At 41.4% G+C, this 24,034-nt stretch overlaps 1 protein-coding gene across 2 annotated transcripts in view; it reads right to left on the bottom strand.

Moving 5' to 3' along the window:
* caln1 (calneuron 1) overlaps positions 1 to 24,034 on the bottom strand; it is a 53,474-nt gene that overhangs the window by 19,948 nt on the left and 9,492 nt on the right. For both annotated transcript variants that reach the window (XM_044031405.1, XM_044031404.1), the window contains exons 3-4: positions 14,442 to 14,585; positions 7,243 to 7,355 (exon numbers count right to left, since the gene is read on the bottom strand). In XM_044031405.1, the coding sequence (XP_043887340.1) occupies positions 7,243 to 7,355; positions 14,442 to 14,585 (257 nt within the window). The remainder of the gene's footprint in view (positions 1 to 7,242; positions 7,356 to 14,441; positions 14,586 to 24,034) is intronic.

Raw genomic sequence — 24,034 nt, 5'->3', positions numbered from 1 at the left:
CTCTTAATCAACAGCTTCAGGACTTCTTTCATAAAGCATGATGTACATTTAATAAATGATGGTCCCATTTATGGTGAACTCACGTATATGCATCACGTTGGGCACTATACAGAGGGTGAGCCTAAGGCGTGGTGCTGGAGGTGACTTTTAGCCGTGCAGTGCAGTGTCAGTAATGGCCTACTTTGAAGCAAGGGTTGCTAATTTGGTTGAAGTAATGGAGGAGTGGTGTCTGCTGCTGTATGTCCACCGTAAATAGGTTCACTCGAGGAAAGGTCTACGTTTAAGTTAAGTTTTGACGATGTGATCTGATCACATGATTTGATTGGCTCGCACTACCGCTTAGAAAATGCAACACTTCTCAATGTCTGACGCACACAGTGTGGGCAAAGCAAAAACAACAGATCTACAATGTTCAGCAATGTAATGACTGTGTTCATTATCAATTATTTTCTCAATTAATCAATTTGTTGTTTGATCTCACGTCTCAAAATGATTACGTTTGAATGATTTCATTGTCAAAAGGAGCAAAGAAAACAAAAAAGAATGAATTAATAAAGCATGTGAGTCCACCATGAGTCAAACTGACTAAAGGTGTGACACACTATGACCCGTGGTCCTCATGCTCTCACTCCTCAACCAAATATGGTTTATATGGAGCTTTGTTCACTGACTGAGACCACAAGACTCAGCTGAATTTGAGGACCAGCTTTGCAGCTGTGCTTGATCATAACTCACATTGCGAGAGTCAAGTCTCACAATGCTTTTAAAAAAACAAAACACCACTGTAACTCCAGCTTTAAACAAGTCCAAGACACTTTCTGTAACTCTGGTAATTGACTCATTCATTGTTTCTCCCTTTGTGCATTAATCCTTTTAAAACTAAACTCTAACAGATGAGTGATCAACTCTTTTTCATGTGGTGTGCCAGAAAACTAAGAAAGGCTGAACTCGTCACCACAGAAGTCAGATATGGATTATTCAACTTTGTTTTAGCAGGAGATTTTTTTTTCATTTCATTTCTATTCCTATTCAGTAACACATCTTTCAAAGTGGGTGAAGTGTAAAATAAGCACATGATTTTTACACTGAACGACTCTAAAATGATCTCAGTCTGTCAAAAAAGGAAAATGACCCATCATCAGTCATTTCTCCTGATGCTCAGATCCACACACTTGGCTCTAGTTTCCTCATATTCCTTTTTTTTTTGTCCTGCTTCCTGCCAACTCACCTACACACCTGAGATCGAGCCTGCACCTCTGAAAGTCTGCTGACCCTATTTCCACCACCAGATGGTTGATTCACCTTTAATAGAAGAGACACTTCAGCCAGTTTTATCCTTTTTTTTTTTTTTAAATAGCCAATCTGTTTCCCGGTAGGTTTGGTGTCAATACCTGTTCACATGTGCTTCTGGTTCACTACTCATCAACCACACAGTCGAAAGCACTTTGCCTGAACTGAGAACCAAATCTGAAAATGGAAGCCAGACAAAACCAAAGCTCTGTTTGACTACTGGAACTGAACCTTCATCCTCAGGAGCACAGATGTAGACATCGGCAGCTGGGCTTGATATGAGGCCAGTATCTACAAAGACCTGGATAACTGGGAACCTTTTTAAAGAACCATCGATGACCATCTCCAGACCTTCAAGTGCACACATCTTGACCATTTTTAAACCATCAAAGTAATACGTGGACACTTTAAAAAAAAAGCAAACTAAATACAAATTTCTAAGTGACAAAAAGCTGTCAGTAGAAGCCATGAGAAATGTCTACCTCCATTCTGTTGTGGGTTGTCCCTCCTCTGTCTGCAGTGGTGTTTCAAGAGACTTTGGGGCTCCAGACAAATTGGAGTGCAAATCAGACCAGAATAATCAGATAATGGTGTCATGGTGTTATCTCTTTATTGGAGGTATCTTAGGAAAGTGTTTTTATGGCCACATTTCTTAGACTTTAACCTTTGAGCAACCAGATGATCATCTAGAAATGAAGACCCAAATCATATTCCAACCAGGTCTGGTGTAAATCTGAGAAAGACCAGACTAAAAAACAAAAGCACACTGCTGCAGAGTAGCATGGTAGTTTTTCCTCATGGTGCACTTCCAGCAGACACACACACACACCTCACACACACACACACACACACACACACAGAAAACAATAATATAATAAAGACAGGCAACCGGCATCAAGCCATTTCAACTCAATCTGTTCGCCACAAAAGAAATCAAGTCATAAATCTGAACCAGACCGAGATGGAACTCACTGTGTTTGACAAGTTATGATTTGCGGCTTTTGACAATAGCAGCTTACGAGTTTTCCACAAGTTATAAATTATGACAGAGCATTATGTGATCTGCAGTCAAGCTCAGAGCTCCGGCCGGTCACTTGGCATAAATCACCATCTCAATCATGAATCACAATCCAGCTCAGGGATTAATTAGTACAACGTAAGGGTTGGTGACCTGTTTTTCATAATGTCCTCTAAGCACAGAGGAAAAGAGTCTTCTTAGAGTCCTCTAAAATCACACTACAACCGCTGCAAACCGAGGTTATCACACAGGAGTAAAGTCACTGCCCGTGACACAAGGTCATTTCCAAATCTATCCAAAGAAATCAACACTTCTGCACCTCTTCTGGGCTCTGTTTACAGCCTGACACATACGTATATCTGGCCCATCACAGGAGACTTTAAACCAAACACATGGCAGTTCAAGGAGACAGCGGATGCTCAAATTGGCTGTTCCGTCATCAGTGGTGACGCCCTCAGCTACTGAGAAACCTACAAACATTGCCGCAGCCATTAAAAATGTGAACATTTTTAATAACCTGCAAATTAAACTACAGCAACCAACAATTTTTCCATCAATCTTGGAATCCTAGTTTATACTGTTCATTACACACAAGTCATTAAACCTTTTGGGACCATTTTAAGCCCCTCCCACCAGATGAACATGGTAACACTTCAACCTGAGGCAATCTGTCTATCTCTCAAAGGTTTTACCCATATCGACACATTCTGTTGTGTTTAAACTGAACTCACACTCTACCCGAAATGTTGCTCATTCACTTTGTTGCGTCACACATGGCTCAGCTCAATGTAGATCCGTTGCATCGCTCTGCACCAGCCAATTATATCACGTTTTTATAAAAATATTCCAGCACCGAGTCCAATCGTGTCTGTGCGTTGTAGCTCAAGTTCACCGTCCAAATAAAGCACTCGGACTACAGATGCACGATACTGGACTATTTGCCAATATCCAATATGCCCATATATGGGAAATGCTGGGGCCGATAACCAATGCTGATATATTGTTTAATGTTTCTTCTGTGGTGAAATGAACACAGTGTTATTGCATAGTCATGTAGATATACATGTCTTCCTTTTGCAAATAAATAAACATAAAAACACAATAGTTGGCTTGGACGCCAGCATAGAAGTCAAGGAGGTAGCAGCCTATTCTGTATTACTGTTCTACTGTTTCAGTCATTAGTCAGATCTGGGTATTTAAAACCAATAATATCGATACTGATAATATCTTGCATCCCTAACTCAGACCAGACTGTCCATGATGGACACTGGTGTGGTAACATTTGAAAGTCTCCTCCAGCAGCACGACACCAAACACACTCTCAGTAAAAGGATAAAGCGAAACTATGCTGCCTACCCCAGCTTCAATGAGATTAATATCTTAAATTAAAATGAATTAAAATGCATGTCTTTTGACTTCGTAATTGATCTTATAATGATTCAGAAAAACAGATGACAGTCGCAAGCTTACAATTATCCAGATGGGAAATTAGATACATTAACAAATCGCTCCAAAGCAAATACAAGTGAATATGAAGGTGAGTGTTTGACAGACAGCGAGTGAATCATTATCCTGTCGGTCCAGCTGGTTGAGGACGTGACAGGATGTGATTCCACAGCATGAGGTCAGTGTAAGAAAGAGATAGACACGGAACGTGTGAGGTTATTGTGAGTTGTCCTGGGTCGGCTCGTGTCACGCTGCTGCAGAGTGAATACTGATCTGCTCTGGTGGACAAACTCTGATAACCTTGGAACATAAATGCTTCCCTGTGAAAACTCAAGAAAGGGGAACATTTCCATTTGTGAAACACTGTCAAATGCTGATAACTTGGTGAACCATTTTCTAATCAAGTACTATTTCAATCTTTAGTACAGCCCTCAAGGGATTTACATTATTTATCTAATACTATATATCACAAAAACCTTTTTAATGTGACCGGAACTGCATCTGTTCTGAAGTCAAAGGGCAGTGATGATGACCTTCTTGTGCAGAACCAGGTCTTTGGTCTGTACCATCACAGTAGTGTCCCTTTGAGATTGACTGTGACAACAGCACCTCAGGTGGTTTTCTCTGAGATGACAGAGTGACAGTTTTGAACTTTCTGAGAGACGACTTCTGACAAACTTGGGTTTATAACAAGTCTGTGTTGCGGGGACATCACAGTGTGTTTGAATGCAAATGCTGCTTTGACCCGTCTGAGCTGTCAGAAGCAGATCTACAACACATGACTCCATACATCCTGTAGCACTGTTCTTGTGATTCAAAGAACAAGCTACACTAATGTATCTGTGATGTATTACTTTAATATACTCATGAAAAGTCACATTAACCGGGTAGTGTTATTATAATCATATAAATAATTGAATCTTCATAGGTAATATTCATGTTAATGGGCCCAGTAGGTCTTTGCAGAAGCCTTGAAGTCTCTTCTCTGTATCTTTATCTGCAATGGCAAGATTTGCTTTAAAATTTCTTAAACGTTATCGTGATTAAAAAATACCCTGCATCTGAAAGCAGAGTAATACACACCAAGAAGCAAATGACTTCAACTTTTAGTTTCCATTCTTCTACTAGCACCAAAACAAAACATAACATTGAGTAGTTTTATTGATGGATGGCGGTTATTTTTGTTCGTATGGATTTAATTCTCAGTGTTGTGTCCTACCAGGACATTCAAGCTGGATGACTGAGCACAAAATAACTAGATCTGAGTCACAAACTACGATCCATTAACAAACTTAACTGAGCACAAAACTGTCAAACTTAAACAAGCAATTGTCTGTAAGGCAGGCGGAGAAAGAATCACGATCGATCAATCGTGGCAGGGCCTTTTTTAATATGCTCCACACATCAGATGAGGCATTTGCTGCCAATTCCTGCTTTGAGGCTTAAATTAATCAGAGAGGAAATGTGGGTTTGTGAGTGTGTAAGTAAGAAACCACAAAGCCAGACAAACCACAGGCTGAGAGCTTGTCTCCACGAGCCAAGGTCACTGCAGCAGTTAAACAGAGCTGGCAACACATTTGTCCAGCCTTCTCTCATACCTCCTAAGACTCGTGTCCTCGTAGTGAAAACCACAGTCTCCTGCCCCCAAGAAAAAGCCCAGGTCAAGCCAATGATTACATCATGACGATGGGTTTGCCAAGTGCTTGTATCTGAGCCAAATCTTCATCCTCTTCCTCACACCTGCTCGATTAGTCACCACCCCCCCTTCACCCTCCCTCACACCTTCTATTGTCTGCACATTTCATTGCTCCCTGTCTCATTCGTTCAGTCAGTCACTCTCACGCAGACGTTTCCACTCACACATACCTCAGACACTCTCGAGCAGGACTGTCCAAAGGCACACCTGTCAGGGTCATGCACAGCCGTCATCAGTCACAATATCACAGGATGGGAATTCAGCCTTTAGTTTTCGAGTGCCCTTCAAAAAGGGCACAGAAACAGTGCGAGTACACAGACGGAGTTAAATAAAGCTGACTGCATTTCCTCTAGCATGATTTATAGATTGCATTACCGCTGAGACTTGGGTCAAGATAATAACTACTTTTGAGCACAATCCTTTTTTTCGGCGTCATAAAATCTTGATTTGATTGTGCGAGACCGTAGCTCATCAGCGTCACGAGCAGTGTGCAGAAAATGAAGTACATGGTTCTCAAAATGTAATTAAATTAATCACATCTATATTTAGATTTTCTTTGGATTTCAAACCCCTTCTCAGATTTACAATAATTGTCCCTGTCACACATACTGTATCATTTGTAATTCATTCCTTTTTGTGCATGGTTCCACTCATGGTTCACCCCAGTTAGCATGGCTGCAAGGATTACTTAAATCATCAATTATTCTATTGATTAATATCACAATGAATCAATTAACTGTTGGAAATAAAATGGTGCAAAGTTCAAAAGGATGTGATCTTCAATGTCTTGTTCTGTAGCCTGGCTAATTCCAGACTGCACCTCCGGGCGCTTTCACAGCAGAGTTTGGTCCTTGGATAGCCTGCTTCGTTTGGGCAGATGTGAAAGCTCATCCGACCTCTGGTGTGGACCAAACAAGCGAACTCTGGTCTGCCGGAAAATCTAGGTCCTGGTTCACTGAAGTGAGGATAGCTCGCTGCCTTGCCTTCTTGTGAAAAACCAATTAGGTTTGAACACCAAAGTAAAACCAGAAACCTGCATAAAAATCTGGTGTTGCTCCATTGTTTGTGTTTGTGGTGAACAAGCCGGCTGAAGGAGATGGAGTTTTAATGAGACAGGTTTTCTTCTCCCTCATGCTTTTGTTCAGTGCTCGTTTCTGGAAAATACGCCTCCAAACAAGCAGTTGTTGTAACTGCGTGACTTTGTCTTTGTGAAGTGTGAGAGTGAACCAAACCAAATGATAGTGTGAAATCTTTCGGCATTCTCCGCCCAATCGGACCGAGTCCCTGGACTCTCCTGGTGTGAATGCACCCTCAGTCTTATTTGAAAGATTTGAGAGTATGAATCCGGAAAGAGTGTATTCAGCTCCCACTTTCATGCAGATGTAGATCAAAATGCCTCTGTATGCGATTGCATAGACCTACAACTCATTACACCAATGGTCCAGACGACGTATGCAAAGCGACAAATGTCATGTTCTAGGAGCGATGGTTATCTAGTAATGGCGTCTAACCGGCCGGGTGAACAGGTCACTTTAAATGGAAGCATCAAAAAGACAAGCTGCTCTTCAATGGCCACTGCTTCTCTGTAGTCATCGTATGAAGCCCATTTCTCGTGCCCCAGGGGAGAAAACCTGTTTGTGATTGGTTCCATTTTTCAGGAGATTCTGTAGTTGGCCAACAACAGAATCGAGAACTGCACAGTTTTTAACTCAAACAGCATCTGACTCTTCATATCGGGCTCAATTCATGACTTGTGACAGCAGCAGAACAGACGTATTGAAGAGAGTCTTACCTGCCAGAAGATGCTGTCTATTGTGCTGCCCAGGAAGCCTTCCCTCGTTTCAGAAGACAGAAGTTTGGGTCCCAGGATCGTCATAAACTCCTCGAAGTCAACCTGTCCATCACCTGAAAAGTCAAAGGACACATTTGTGACCGCTCAATCTTAATCATCACAGAATAAAACCAGGTCGGTTAAACTTGGGTATCGAGTTGTTCATTGATGAAGTTAGTGAATGTTATGCAATCTCAGTGAAGAGGTGAAGAAATCAGGCAACAGAAAGATCTTTACTGACTGATTTTTGACTAATTGTAATTGGTTGTTGATTGTAAGTCGACCTCCTCCACCATGGCACATCTATAGATAATAAGAATGTTTACTGAGCATCTGAAGCCACGCAGCTCATAGACACCAGCTCTGGGAGAAGATCCTCCATCCAACATCACATCAGGAGCTTGTCCAGATATTGTGGGAAAGGCATTTACGCCACTTTTATGAGGACCAACTTTTTTTAGGATGCCAAACTAAACTATCACGATCAAATATAGATTGCAATATAGATCATAAAAACAGCAAATTGGTGCACAAACTACATTTCTATTTTTGCCACCAAGCAGGCATTTTTAAGAGAAACAGGTTAGAGATAGAGAGATAAAAAAAGTGTTAATTAAAATCAATAATGCACATAACTCAGTATGCCCACATAAACACAATCATAAAAGTAAAAATCTGGAAAACATTTCTGCAATTACATCTGTCAACTGTGAGCTTTCTGTGGGTCCAGACTCAGATTGTCCTATTGAATTACCTTGAAAGTGGTTACAGTGGAATTCAGGACTGTGATCAATATGATTTTTGATGTGATTTTAAATCCAGCTCTCAATATGAAAAAGATTCTGGGATCCACATTCCTGGGGTCCAGAATTGCCCTTTTTTGTTTTAATCTAATACTGCTTTTAAATGACATTTTACAATTTAACACAAGTCTTTTATTTTCACTCCATATCCATCTCTTAAGCCGATTAATATTTCTCGTGTGTATTTATCACAGAAAGAGAAAACAAGTTTTGTTCCTGCTGTGCGTTACTGTAGCTCAGCTCTCTTGTCTCACTGTTGCAGCAAATAACTGCATCGCACTAGAACCCATCATCAGTTTGGAATGAGAAGCGAGGTTGAGTGAATATCTAATGATGTTTCTGTCCCGATCAGCTACGGCTGATGTGCCGCTGAGCACAGCACACACTAACCACACAGCCCGGAGCTGAATGAGTGTAAAACACCAAGTGACGCTGAGTGTAAGGGAAAACAAGGACACAGCAATGAACTTTTCCGGAGTGTGAAGTGCAAGTGAATCCTGTGGGGCTGCAGAAAAACAAGTTTTCTGCAGTTGTTTTCTTCTTTTTCTACAATGTGTTTTTATAGAAGCTCAGTTATTACACCCCAGTGTCTGAGCTTTAAAGGGAAATGTGGACTTTCTTTAAGACTCTATAGTTATTATTCAAAGTCAGCGTTCGTCGCATCACTCCGTTAGATTCCTCATCTGCAACCACGAAAAGATACATCAAAAAAACACAGAGCTGCGACTAACGCTGTGACAGTGGATATGAAGCAGAAGCACTCGCAACATGGAGCTCCTGCAGTGCACTAATCTGCGAGCCTGCTGCTAGCAGTTAAAGCTTCTGCCAAAAGACAAAGAATCAGACGTCGGCACACAGCAGCAACTCAAATCAACAGATCATGGATTTGTAATGTTGTAGTTTAAATCCTTGTGTCATTTTTCTCTTTGGGTGGAATAATTCCCGTCACATGACGAGCGGCACTCGAGCTAAAAATGCCTGAAGGCTGAGTACCATTTTGCCAAATGAAGGTCTAGTACTACAAATATATCGGGATGCAACTAAAATTTATTTTCAGAATCAATTCATCTGTCGATTAGTTTGTTGATTAATCAAGTAATCGTTTGGTCTGTACAATTTCAGAAAATGCTGAAAAGTGTTGATCTGTGTTTTTCAAACCTGGAAATGACGATGTCCTCAAAGGAATTTGTTTTGTGCAAAAACCAAAAGTATTCAGTTTTCATGATTTATTTGTTATATGGAGCAAAGTAACCAGAATATTCACATTTAAGAAGCTGAAAAATTAGAAAACTTGTTTTAATTCTTCAAAAAACACTAAAACTGACATTTTTTAAATGACTGTGGTGAGATAATCTAGTTTTTGCTAATCTCTGATCATTTAAAAGACATCTTAAATCCGATGTCTTGAGATGTTGATGTTGGGACATCTCAAACTTTTGTTGTCTCATGGTTTTTCTGTGTCTTTCTTGTCGACATTCTTCCCCTCAGGCTTGTTAGTGATGCACTAGTGACGTGCTGACACTGTAGCATCAGATACCATCGACTGCTCTTGTGCTTATGCATATTCAACAGGGCAAATGCTGTACGACAGGCTCTATGAAGCAGTGCTAACATCCAGACGTGTCAGGACGGAGCGATGGATCGATGACAGCAGAGATAAAGCTGGACTGGCAGGAGCTGGAGAGAGAGGTGTTTGTGCCTGTGCAGCTACCAGACTACAAACCACCTCCTCCTCCGAGTTCTATTCTTTATATTTCCACTGGAACAAAGTGATTTAATGGAAGGTGAAAGGTGTTTTAAAGCACACTCTCTCTGTGGTTCAGTCTCATTGCTCCCATCACACCTGCTTCCAGCTTCAGGCAGCCGATTCTAGCATCAACTTCTAACATAGTGACTGTGTATGTGACGTGACCTGCTCTGCACATAGTTACTGACTACAAAGCATCACAACAAAGAGTGACTGCACACTTTTAGAACAAGTCAGAGTGACGAAGTGCTTCTTTTAAATCATTGATTGACTCTTTTGAAATATCAGAAAACGTGTTTAAAGTCAGGGAGAACTTGGCGTTTAAAAACAAAAAAAGGCAAAAGTACAAGACTGACTGTACTTAATTATTCTATGAGTGAAGGAAAGACCCTAATCCAAACTTTTTATATACAAGGAGCTAGTTTTGAAGATTACATATCTTCATATCTTACCATTTTTTCATGCTATACGACGTGTATGTTTGATATTTTAAAAAAAATCCTCTGTTTGCATGCCTTTAAAAAAAAAAATGTATTCAGTAAAAGACGGGAAGAATTTCAGAAAATAATACTCCGTTGTTGTGAATTATAGGGTTGCAATATTATGAAGTTTGTGACTTGCACGATGATGATCCCGGACGTAAGTCATTTCAGAACTGTGTTTCTGTGATATCACGACCAGAAAATGATATACGGTTACTTTATTCCCATTATAAAATATTTAATTCTTCATTTATAGTCCTGAGCTCATCTGACATTTTAAATTTGGTAAAATAAAAGATGACTTCTTACATAATTATTACTTTACATTCCATCTTCCACCTAATACTCGTGTGTGTTCGCTGGCAGCGACTACGGCCGTCTGGCACTTAAATGGACAGAGAAGATAAGTAAATTAATCAGTTTCTCTAAAACATCTGACAGTGCCCATCCGACTATAGTTTATGCTTAAGGTAAAATAAAGAACGCACAGCGTAATAAGAACTTAATGATATGTGACAGATTCAATATAAAACCTTTTATGATGAAATCTTTTCTTTTTCACTTGCATGAATACACTCGAGATACCATGTAACAAGGGTCAAAAGACCATCATTTCATATAAAAACAGCATTTTCAGCACTGTTTTATGTACCATATATGCCACCATACCGTAAACATACATTCAACTTTCAAACCAAAGTTACGTGACACAGTATCTTAATGCTTTTGATAGATTTGTAAACGCACAATAACAGAAGTCCAACATTGAGGACTTTCCTGCAGCAGGAAGGGTTTTGCCACCGTAGTTATGGCTGTCACATACAGCAGGAGACAAATGTTGTTGTGCATTTGCTATGTGCTTTATGGTAAACACAGAACCGGTCACCTGGAGTCACACAGTTAACACTGTGGAATACAATACATTTACATTTGAGCATTTAGCAGACGCTTTTAGGAACAGTGGTCTGACGGAGGGTGAGAGTGCTGAGGTGGATCCAAGTGTCATATGGAGGATAAAGCGATATAAGATGAATGAATTAATGAATTAATGAAGTAGACTATTTAGACATTAGTCTTGCCACTTTAAAATCCTGCAGAAATTCTACATCTAACTACAATTTGTGATGCAGCAATATTGAAACATCAAATCCTCTACACACTGACATCTGACCTGAGCATCAGCAAACCTCCACTTATTAGCTTCAAGAACCATCAAATTCCATTTTATTTGAAGAAAAACCTGAGTGTTTAACAGGTGGATATTTTGTGCTATTTTGTTCTATATTATAATGATGTACTTATTAGTGTAGTCACAGGGACAATGTGGAGCTTTATGGCTGCACCAGATTCAGCTATAAGCTATAAACATCTCTGTGTAATGAGTCTTTGATATTAAGTAACCTGTTCCTCTACACCAGAAATATCAGTAAACACACATAAATACACACATGAGGGTTTGTGGCAGCTCGAAGACACATACAGAGTCACAGCGTCTCTGTCTGAGTCAGTGACATCATGTTTCACCTGGAAATGATGGGCGATGAAAACTCCTGCTTCCTTCATTTAAAGACAAAAGGAGGATAAAAATGAAATGCTGCTCGCTCTGGCACAGAACATGGGGCAACAAAGTCATAACAGCACAATAAAGAAGGCTGTGAGAAGCCACACCTCTCTCCATCAGGGACATACGACAGTCACTAACAATCACACTGATTGACCCGACAGCCGAGACGAGCGGCAGATCACTCATCAGTATCTCCTCGACTGTCGCGCTCAGAAGAATCGATGGCTGTGAACGAGGATCTGATTGTTACCGCTGCTGCTGCTGCTGCTGCTGCTGCTGCTGCTGCTGCTGCGCGACTACTTAGCCAAGATACAATCACTATCATCGTCTCCTCTGGTCCACGCTGTGTCTCTTCAACTGTCATCATTGTGACGATACACGTTAACGTGAGAAGACGAACCAAGAATCACCAGATTTCTGAGTCTAAAAAAGACATTTCTTTCATGTTTGTTCAAACTGGTTGTAAATATCTGCTCCATTAATCTCTTTAGCTCTCATTAAAGTGATTAATGAGCTGATTTATTGTTAATTGAAATAAAATGTATTATTATTTAAACTTTAATTGTGCAGTTAATTGTGCTGTTGCTCAGTTATTAAACAAAAATAAATAAAAAAAAACATCACACTTCACAGAGTTCCTCAGACAAAAGCGGTTGTGACAGCACCGGAAGAAGCCCTGAGGCATGAAAGCAGCGACGCTCCCCTGAGAGTCTGAAGCAGATGAGTCATAAGAGGAATAAAGATGGTAATTTCTTAAACTTTAATATCCACCGCTGAACATTTACATCTATTTTTCTCTCTCCACCGTGAGATGGAGAAGCACTTACTCAGGGCTGATGTGGCAGCAAGGAAGAGTTTGAATATTTGCACAGAGATCACACATTTAGCATCGCCTTAGAACATTTTTAGGAGGCAGCGCTCTTTGAAAATGTCAATCACACTTAAGTACAGACAGGCAGCAGGCTTTGGTGTCTGTCGGAGAGACGTGGTGGCATTGCATGTGCTGTGATGTGAGAGTGTTCTCTCAGAGGTGAAGGCGTAGACGTGTGGACTTACACAGAGGCACCTTTTTAAAGCCGGATGGTGGGCAGACCCCACGCCTGGTGCTGGAGGTTAGCAGAGCGCCGTCTGTCAGGGCTTAATACATACAGTAGCAACAGTTGGTCATGTTGCTAAAGCAACGCTGATGGGATGTCCGTGTGAAGCCATTGTTTGTCGGACAAAAGAACACTGGCAACCTTGTCTGACAGCTGGGCTGTGCAGTGTTTGAGCTCAACCATAAACTGTACTTAAAAATGGACATGGTTTGAAAAGTGAAGCCCAAGAAGTATGGTGGAAGTAGGAGTTAGCCACCAGGGGGCGACTTCACTGGTTGCAAAAATAACTCAAAGAAAATGAGCTTCTACTTCACACCATCAATGAATGTTTTCCTGAGGATTTAACCTTCTTATGACATCATAATAATCAGGCCGCCTGGATTTATTTCGATTGAATGGCTGTAGAATTGTCAACAATTGATGATCAACGAGTGAGTGCTTCAGCTCCTTTTTCAAAGATAACTTTCCCTTCGGATATCTGGTAGTTATTGAAGCGTTTAGGAATACTGAGAAGCTGACGTCACAAACGTGTGACGCGCTGGTGAATCTGGTCTGTCATTGGACGCTCGTTCCGCAGAAGTCCTGAGGGCTGATGTAATGACAACTACGGGCGCACAGCTCGATTTCTCTGCTTTCCATATCCATCGTATCCATCCATCTGTCTTCTATTCAAAGGAGTTATGGTAATGAGTAAAGTACCCATTCCAAATCCTGTTGATTGGTAGCATAAGGCTTAATGATCTTCTTCAACACAATATGATGTAATCTGTTCCTGTTCAGAGGAAACTCCATGATAAGTGGACACCAGTGTGATTGACAGCTGGTATTGTCCATCGACATGATGCAAATGTGTGAATCTTAAGGCTTCAAGGCTTTGATGACCTGAATCCTTAACATTATTTGATTGGCTGCTGCTTTACCAACTTCTGATGCATACAACGCAGCTCGGCAATGCTCAAAAAAAAAAAGGTTTCAGTCCAGACCTCCCACACAAACGTGTGAGGACGGCACTGAAGAAAATAACTCAGCTGCAGCATTGATATGAGAGTCGGTGTACAGCTCTAACTGCACAACAAACATAATAAAAAAATAATTAAACCTATGTCGTATACTCAAGTCTTTTCAAAATCGACTGTGAACGCTGTGTTCTCACGACCTCACGTCCATCTGCTCTCTCTCTCTCTCTCCTGAGATGAGTTCACATGTAAAATGATTGAGATTGAAATAATCACGCACACACACTCATGGTTTATGCATGACACAGAGGAAAATGAGTATGTGGAAGCGTGCATCGAAAACTCCGCCTGTTGATGAGACCACGTACTTTGTGACTTAAGGTGTGAAGCTCTTTACGATCGTAGACAGTGTTTCTGTCAAGTCTCTGCTGCACACGAGGAGAGGAATTCACCGTGCATCTTTACACCTGTGTGTTGTGTTTGCGTGTGGTCCTGTGAGTGCGTGACTCACCATCCATGTCTAGTCTCTGCATGATGATGGCCAGCTCCACCTCACTGGGCATGTAACCCAGAGAGCGCATGGCCATCCCCAGCTCCTGCTTGGAAATGAACCCGTTGCCGTCACGATCCAGCACCTTAAATGCCTCGCGGATCTCTGCCAAGACAAAAAAAGAAAGAGAAGAATTTGACTCAGTATTTATAAAACAATGTTCCCACACCCCTGCCTTAGACGTTGCACAAACATAAACTCTAAGTACTACGCTGCCAAACAAGCTTGTTACCATTTCTTCTCCTGCCTTCTGTATTTTGGTGATTTGCCTTCTTTGGCAAAGGACACACTTCTCATAACTTTGAATTTATTTTTTTGCATTTAATGAGGTCAGTTGGCAGAAATCCTCTCACTCTCTCTCTGCACACCTCTCTCCTCTCATCCTCGCTCTCTCTTTGTGTCTGACCCAGCTTTGGAATGCATGTTATGAAATTGGTCTTGCACCACTGACTCGAGTTAACAAGATCAATTCCAATCATTTTCTCCACCTGCCGCCATCTCCACTCCTTTTAACGCTTTCACGTTCTCTGATGTCAGGCTTCAATAGTGCTCTTTTATTTCACTGGTCCCAGAGCAGGAGAACAAACGCCTCAGGGGGCCACAGTGATTTTCAGAAGCCAAATAACATTTTTAAATATCTAGAAATATCATTTGAAAGCTGTAAGTGAGATAAAAGGAAGACAATTGGTTTGATTTGAAAGGGTATGACAGGGTAGACATTATTGTAGTCGAATCTGTCTTTTTTTATTATTTAACTGTATGTATTATATAAGCACTGAATTATTAATAAGTAAGAGACACGTACTTAACACTATACCCAAGAAAATGAGGTTATCAGGTTGAATGAAGGCTTCAAGTAAAAGTAATTGTGTTTTTATCTAAAAACACTTTCAAAGCTGGAATTCAGTGTCTTATTTCCTTTCATTTCAAACGAGACCTTGAACTCAGCACATTATTAGAGATTACATTAGCGTCTTGGGGTTTGTTGTTTTAACCGTGGTGTTTACATGCTGCGCTGCTGAAACAACATTTTTCCCCTGAACCGACGCAGACGCAAACAGAGTCGAGTCAGCAGCTGTTTCACTCGCTGTGATGGAGTCGACAGAGGGAGGAAACACTCGTCCCGGGCGCTTTGATGAATGCAGAGTTCACAAGTGGTGCTGACAGAGAGGAGAGACTGACAGGCATCTGGTCTGACTGCACTGCAGACATGCATGAGCACACGGCCAGGCACTAAATTACTTGAGGCTGGAAGCTGCGTTGCAACATAAAGTTCCATATTTGCCAAGAAACTGTCGTCTGACATTAAAATGACGCAGTGCCCTCAAAACAGGACAACAAAGGACAAATATATCAATCTTAAACTGAGTAAAGAAGTTACTTTTTCAGTGAAGAGACGAGCTGTAAAAGCACCTGCCAACGATCTGAATGGAAACAAGACGAGGGTAGGCAACCTATTTTTTGCTGATGTTGATCAATAATTCCAGAATAACCTTTTAGCATCGGGTAAATGACGCGATCTGAGAGAGAATGAGCTCCAGCTTTGGGAGAAACCTCGTCTGTGACAGACTGAGAGAAAGAGGAATTCTACTTAGTGCGTGTCTTGAGTGAGCAGCTGAATGTAAAAATGTGTTTTTTGTGGGCAGAGACTTTCAGGGACTCAGAGATTACCTTGGGAAATCTGGTGGGACAGGTTTAGGACTAAGGGCGCATACACATAAGGATAGTCTGGGGCGGTATTGCCCCGAAACGAGCGCTGACCAGGAAGGAAAAAAAAGCATGAGGAAGAAGAAAACCCGGCTTAACGATTGGCCAGGACAAAAAACGGAAATCCCCTCCAGCCGTCTTGCTCAACACAAAAACAAAGTCTTTCTGTTTTTACTTGTCTTCAAACCTAAGCCCAGTATGAGCAGCAGGCGAGGCAGAGAGTTATCCTCACTTCCTCTCGTTGGATTGTTCACTTGCAAGCGAACCAAGACCCACCCCTTTTCTGGCAGACGAGAGTTTGCTTGTTTGGGGTTCGAATGAGCTTCCACATGGAGCAGACTATCCGAGGGAAACAAACTCTGGTCCATTTAAAGCAGACTAAACAGCTCTGGTGTGAAAGCGCTCTAACAGAAACAGAAATAAAACTCAATTATCTTACTATTTCTGTTGAGATCCCATCAACTACGGTTTCAATAACATGACAAACCTGCTGTCCTTCTCTGAGTGGAATTTTCCAGGGGGAACAAAAAAGCCGTTACCACATCCTCTTTTCTGAACCAACAAACCAGTCATTAAGTACATGAGCACATCAATCACCTCATTATCTGTCACGCTGCAGCAGATCTGCTGGCAAACAATTTACAGCAACAAAGCATAAATGGAGCATACATTATGAATCATCTCATGAAGTTGAGAACAGTGTTTTGACTGTGTTAAGCACCTACAGCTGATGATAAGAGGTCACTGTGTCTGATCTGCATCAGAACAACACGTTACTGCGTCCACAAACGTCTGCTTCTGAGCAAATGATCCTCTCCCCCATCATCGTTTGTAATAAAAGCAAAAGGTGATATTTTAGATATTTTACAGACTGCAGACACTGAACTGCTGAAAGGCATGAACGTCCTGGATTGTTCAGTGGTTCACGTCTTTATTGAATCCTTTTCTGTTTCTTCAGTGTGACAGAGCACAATAAAAGTGCGAGTGTGAGAGAGTTTTTGGATTCAAATGGCTCAGACCATTTCATGCACAAATGCTCCAATCCATCAAAAGTCGGCACACCAACGGGTTTTGAGCTGCTTTCCAACAAAAAAAGGCTTTTTCAGTTTTTATTGTGAGAATAAAACTCCAAATGTTACTTTTCTACCAAAGGAACAGAAATAACAAAAAAAGACGCCGCAGAAGAAGTAACTTGTCAGAGTAAAATTCTGAAGTGGTTTGATTTCTGCATTTACACCAGTTTTCTTTAGCTCATCATGCTAACTCTTCTAGGGCAGCCCATGGCCAAGAGGAAAGGAACTGGGCTCGTAACTGGAAGGTCACTGGTTTAATCCCGGGACGGGCCAAAGGCTGGAGTGCACCTGAGCAAGGCAGGACACATTTAAGTGCTGCCCACTGCTCCTGTTCACTACTGATGTGTAATGTAATGTAAAATGATAAATTCTCCTTTTCTGACTTGTTTTCTCTGTGTTGTTCGTAGACTCCATCTACTGTGTTGAATTTGTCCATTTCATATTATCTTAACTGCTTAATTTCTGTCTGTTTGATTTATTGTCTCATTCAAGATGTGGAGTGACCTTGAGTGTTTGAAAGGCACTTACAAATAAACTGCATTGTTATTATTATTATTATTATAATTATTATTATTATCAGTGACAAAGATCATAGCTGTGCAGCTAATTGTAACACACTGCCCACTGTTATTAATAATTGAAAAAGAAATACAAACAACTGGGCAGGGACAAAGATTGCAAAATAGCTGAAGCTAGATCTCTTAGATACATTACATACTCCATTTTGTATTTTAAATAATAAATAAACACTGGTGCATTAGAGAAAAAAAGGTTCTTGGTTGAAATCCTAGTTTGACCCTGGTCTTTCTGTGTTGAGTTTGTGTGCTCTCTGTGGGTGGGTGTTATCTCCAGGTGATACAGCTAATGGTTGATGGTGGTGGTTGTTTCTGCATGTGTTCTTGTGCTGGGCTGGTTACCTGGCCAGGGTGAACCCTGTTTATCCATTGTAAAGTAGAATTGTGATTTTTATGGATTACTCATTTTCAGTATTGATTAATCTGAGAATCTATCCAGCGGAGAGCTGCTAAAATGTAAGAAAATTAACCAGAAGAATATTTTATCTAAAAAAAAAAGTGACAGTAGCCTGAAAAAAAAAAAAGTAAGCTTCTTCTTCTTCTTCTTGCTTCTCCCTTTAGGGGTCATCAAAGCAGATGACTGATTGATAAACTAATTCAATTATAAATTAAATAAAAACAACTCGAAAGAATAAGATGGATAAAAGACCAATAAATATGTTTCATCAACAACAAACGTGCGTTTTGTTTGTTTGGGTTTGAGGATGTGCAGTACGTTAACACAATAAAATGATCTTGGTTTGATGCCTTGTCAGATCTGACAACACATTTGTTCTATATTTGTCTCCTGGCACCAGTTTGATCAATCACCATGAAACGAAGGAGAAATTACAGCAGCACGAGTGTCAGCACCCTGGACAGCTCCCCAGGCTGCTGCTGCTGCACAGACACGCCGCTCTGGATTTTTCACTTGCCTTGATTTCAAACTCCACCACCTGCAGCATCACCACAGGTACCAACATCACAGGTACCAGAACCACAGGTAATAAAAAAAATCTCTCAGCACATGCTAAGTTTGGAGACATAGTACCCACACAGCCCAAGGACAAATTATCACTGCTGAGTGAGTGTCCAGGGAGTAGGAAAAGAGCTGCCTAATCCTGTTCCTTCACTCTGTTCTTTCTGCAAAGCTCACCACTGGTGGGCTGAGCAGATGCAACCCTCCCCGCAGGCTTGTTGCCGTCTGGTCTCGCTCAGCATGCGGAGTGAAAGAAGAGCCTGAGTGGCGATAAGGAAAGATTTCTGCTGCGGCCCCAAACCTTTAAATAAACCAGACTGTTTTCCTGGTGTTTGTTAAAGTTTCTGATGTAAATTGTGACTCCGGGACTTGTCTGTCGATACAGATCCAGCTCAACATGCGCTTGACGGCGGCTGCAGTCGACTGTGAGAGGCAAACTTGTTCCAGTGACCACTACAACACTACAGTTTATGCAGCAGCACAGCCACTGAAAAAGACACGCGTGGCACAAGCTACCTTTTTTTTGGGAGGAAGGGAAAAGGTCGCCGTGTGCTTGGGCTGAAAGATTTGGAATAAATATCGAATTGTGATTATTTTTTGACCAGAATTGCAATATGATTCACACATTTGTTTGTGAATCATACAAAACACATTTAAAATGATATCTGTGCAGATCTGTGAGAAACAAAGATGTCCTCTTCAGTCTGTAGAATTAGATGTGTATAGATCAAGACAATAACTAATCTAAATTGATATTCTAATCCACATTTTGGCTTTAAAAAAATAGCACCTCTGCAATAGGCGATGGATGATTTGTTCAGCCCTGCTGTGTGCACTGTTCAGCCTGAGAGCCACTCTCAATCCCCTCTTTACCAAATAAATTAGACAACGATATAATGTTATTCTGTGAAAATGGAGAAGTCAAACACTGTGAAGTGTCCTCCTTAGCAGATGATCACCACTGAAACTGTGTGTGGACGTATATAAAGTTTTAGAGTTCAACTTCATGTAATAGTAAGAGCAATAATATGTGTAATTCTGGCTAATGTTGAATCATGCTGACCCAGGGTCCTCAACAATGTACTTAACATTTGGCTTGCATAAATTGTCCTAAATGCACAAATGCAGCAAAAGGGGAAAAGGCAAAATATTTTTTTAATGCAAATCATTTTCACTAAATCCTTAAATGAGTTTGAGGATGCAACTGTAGTATGTTTTGGTTGTAATGGAGAAAACAGAGGTGAGAAGACACAGAACTCCAGTGATTTACACATGAGTTTGTCCTTGCACTGGGCCTGGAAGAGTGCACAGCTACTGCTCTATTTTCTATTCCTTGCCTGCAGCACACTGTAAACCTCTATTTGCATATTTCCATGAATGAACAAGACAAGAAACTGTCTGCTCCTGAATTAACAATGAAGCAGCAGGAAATTTACAAATTGCTCTTAGAGGGCATGAAGGAGGCACTCATGTCATGAAGCAAGGACACTGCATCTGTGGAAAGAGATTCTAACACACTGCATATATCCACATGACTGTGGGAACACGAGGGAATAGCAGATACTGTGGATGAGTGTTAATGAAGACACACAAAGACTTAAAGCCTTGTCTTCATCTCAGAGACAATGGAGATCCTGGTTCTTTGAAAGCTGCAGCACGACTAAATGTGTGTTCATGTTCACACAACGAGGAAACCTCTCTAAAGGTCAATGAGGGCATCAGAGTGGAGTATAAACCTCTGCCAAGTCTCCTCACTACCCCAAACCACCTCCAAAATCTGATCATTTCTTTCTGGGACCATAACCTCTATCTCCAGAAAACTTCATCAAAGTCTGTCCTTCAGTTTCTGAGTTATGCCGCTTAAAGTCGGACAGAGAGACAGGTGGACGAGGCCTACATGGTCGGAACATAACTTCCTTGCTGGAGGCACCTAGGGCTGATGTATTGATTTTATCTCTTCCTGCACAAATTGGTGAAGTCAGTTAGATTGCTTGAATAATGCCAAAACAATATACAGTAAATACATAAGCACAGAGGTTTTGATGTATTGGTTTTATGATTTTCACCTTTTCAGTAACCCCGTCTGGGCACCTGCTCTAAAACTAAATCCACTTACAGCAAAAGTCTTGTCTCTGTTGTTTTTTTGTTATTCTAAGAAATGCATCAAGGGAGCGCTGATCCATCAGAGCCTCCAGAGGTAGATGTCGCCTGCATGGGTGGCTTGCTTTGCAATTAAATAACAAATGCTTAATTCTCAGAAGCAGGTTCCAGCGGTAATTTTCATTTCCTTCTCAGAAAATCAGTACACTGCCTCATCTCGATGACATTATAGCACATAGTTTATAGATCAAACAGAATCTTCAGATTTCCCTTTGTGAACTACATGGAATAAAAACCAAGGTGAGGGAAAACTGTAATGTTAATAATGTTAAAAATGAACCACAGTCGTTGGCAGTCACTGCTGTGACCAAATACCCGCTCCAATTGCATAAATGCAGCCAACTACCTTGTACCTCATCTCTTCACCATAAAACAAGAACAGCAGCTTCTCCCAGGAGATAAAGACATCAACAAAAACAGCTGATTGATGCCACAGCGCCAGCCGCGTGGCAGCTCCGACCACTGCTGCAAGCGTCTGTCGTGGCCCTGGACAAACGCAGTAAATTGCTCTCTTTATATTACGGTACGTTCAGCAGAAGTGTTGAATGTGCAGAAATGTGGCAGTCGTGTGAGGCTGCAGCCAGGACAATGTAATCGTAGGAGACAAAGGTGTTGGTAATGATGTTTGAAAATAAAAGACAGTTAATGCTGCAGATGAACAATTTACTGCACTAGGATCACAATTACATGCAAAACTAACCAACAGTGTTGCACTCCTCTACTACTACTGCCCTGTTCCTCAGAGAAAGGCCGTTATTAGGTCACACAAACGTATCTTTGGCTCCTAACAATGTTCTCTGAGATGTTCTCCACACACAGACAGTTCAGCAGCATCCTGGTCCTATGGCTGCTGCTTCACATGTCTTATGGGGACCCATTAACTCAAGAGAGCCATATTGTCAGTAAGACCTGTGCTTTTACTTTGACATGGATGGATGTTAAAATGGCTACTAAGAGTCACACGGTGCTGCTGTGTACGCACTGTAGCCTCGCAACAACAAAGATGGTTTTACCAGAGTCTTATTCTGAGGTCAGACTTCATGTTTTCAGCATGATTAAAGGTGTCAGGATAGAAGTGGGACGCCTCAGGACCTCCTGGACAGTTTGGCATGTGCCTGTAGTTAGCTGCAGGCAACTGGAGTTGTCTGAGTTTGGTTTGAAGATGTCTCACCTCTCATCCAAGAGGCTTCCTCAGCTCTGTCCAGTCAGGTTGGTTGTGATGTGGTCTGTCAAGCATGTTGGTCACAGCACAAATGTAAGGCTCTGACCTCGACGTACGTGTTTACATGCTCATCTTTAGGTTTGAACTTGAGTGTGAATGGTTTTAATCTGTCAAGGGTTGGTGACCTGTTGAGGTTGTCCCTCACTTAGACACTGGAATCGACAACGGTGAAAAGGTCTAAAGCCTTCACAGCTCCCGACTATGCACTTTAAATGCATTGAGGCCAAACATAACTCGACAGACTGAGTATATTCTGACCATTATAATTCCCCTGGTGCTCTTCACGAGCATGGAAACAGCCTGAGTGGACATTATTTCAGACCTGCAGTATTTTCCGACATCTTCTGATAAAGTTTCCCTCATCCCTTTCCACAGACTGCTTATACATCACAATAAACATAATGTAAAGTTGTTCAGTACTAGATTCTGTACTGAATATGAAGTGATCACTGCCCAACCAGAATCTGTAGCCTGTCGGTTTCCATTGCTCCTTATTTTTCTCACTTTAAGCATGTTTCAAAGCGAGCGTCTTCCAGTAAAATGCTGTCCAGTTTGCTTGTCCCCGACTATTTTGGTTTTCCCGGGGCACAACAGCGATCCACCATCTTCTCCTTTATGAACAAAGCTGAGGAAGAGATGAGTTTCCCGGCATATTACCTGGTTAATATTTCCTGGTATAAACAAATCAATATTCTAAACAGCGTGGCTTCCAACCAAAATGGCTTTGTTTTCTTTCCGACAGTTGCATGATGGGATAGCGTGGTATCAGCTACCAGAGCTGTATAGTTTGTTTCGCACCAGCCATTTGTTATTCACCAAACAATACGAACTCATGAAACAGGAATGAGAAATTCATACACCGCCAATAGCTCCATGCATATTAAAGCTCTCCCCTGATGGAGCGTCTGGCCATTACTGTGTGGTGCACAGTGGCAGCCACTTTCCCAGGCGGCAGCTTAATGATGCATCGATGGATTAATATTGCGGAGGCCTGAGAGAATCAGGTTTGTTTGCTGCCCGTGAGGCTGCCACTGCTGACTCCTGCAGACGGTTATTGATCAGGTTTGTGTTGTACAGGCCCGGGTGATTACTCTCTGACAGACGCAAAAACAAAGTACAGTTCATAAGCACAGATTCTGATGTGGAGACAGACAGATAAGCCTGACCCAAAGCTCCAGGTAAAATAAGCTACACAGAGAACGATGCATCATTGTGCTTTGTTGGCTCAGATCAGGAGAATGCTGGTGGCTATGTAGCATTGGATTAATGTTTTTTTTTACTGACTATAAATTTCACTGAGGCGAAACCAACCCCGCACCCCATGAATAATAGAACTGTTAATAACTAGAAATTACTTCTGTAAAATAAAGCTCCATATGTGTTAAGGCTCAGTACATTGGACCCTATGTTTATAAATATGTGTGTGTGTATGTGAATAGTACTCACAATTTCATAATTGGTCCAGTAGATCACCTCAGGCAGCTATTGCTCACACATTCACACACACGTTCACATTGCCCTCTAATATTGGTAGGGACAATCTGGCTTTCTCCAAATATTGGTGGAGACATGTCAGCATCAGTGAACTCATCCCAGCGGAGCAGAAACATCACTGCGAGTCACCGAGGAGACGAGAGAGATTCTGCTGCTCTGACAACACAGCGGCGCACGGTGTCTCCACCGGTCTTGTAACCAAACCTACGTCCGTGCCTTACGATAACAATCCAAGCTGTTTATGGGCAAAAACAAGCACTTTTTATGGAGATACAGAAACTGTTGCCCCATGAGATTACACTGCAATCATTGCCACCTGTTGCAGCTGCCGCCCAAGGTGATCTACTGGACCAATAATGAAACTT

The sequence above is a fragment of the Solea senegalensis genome, linkage group LG8, assembly GCF_019176455.1.
Source record: "Solea senegalensis isolate Sse05_10M linkage group LG8, IFAPA_SoseM_1, whole genome shotgun sequence".
NCBI lineage: Eukaryota > Metazoa > Chordata > Actinopteri > Pleuronectiformes > Soleidae > Solea > Solea senegalensis.
This window is presented reverse-complemented; position numbering and strand designations above follow the sequence as displayed.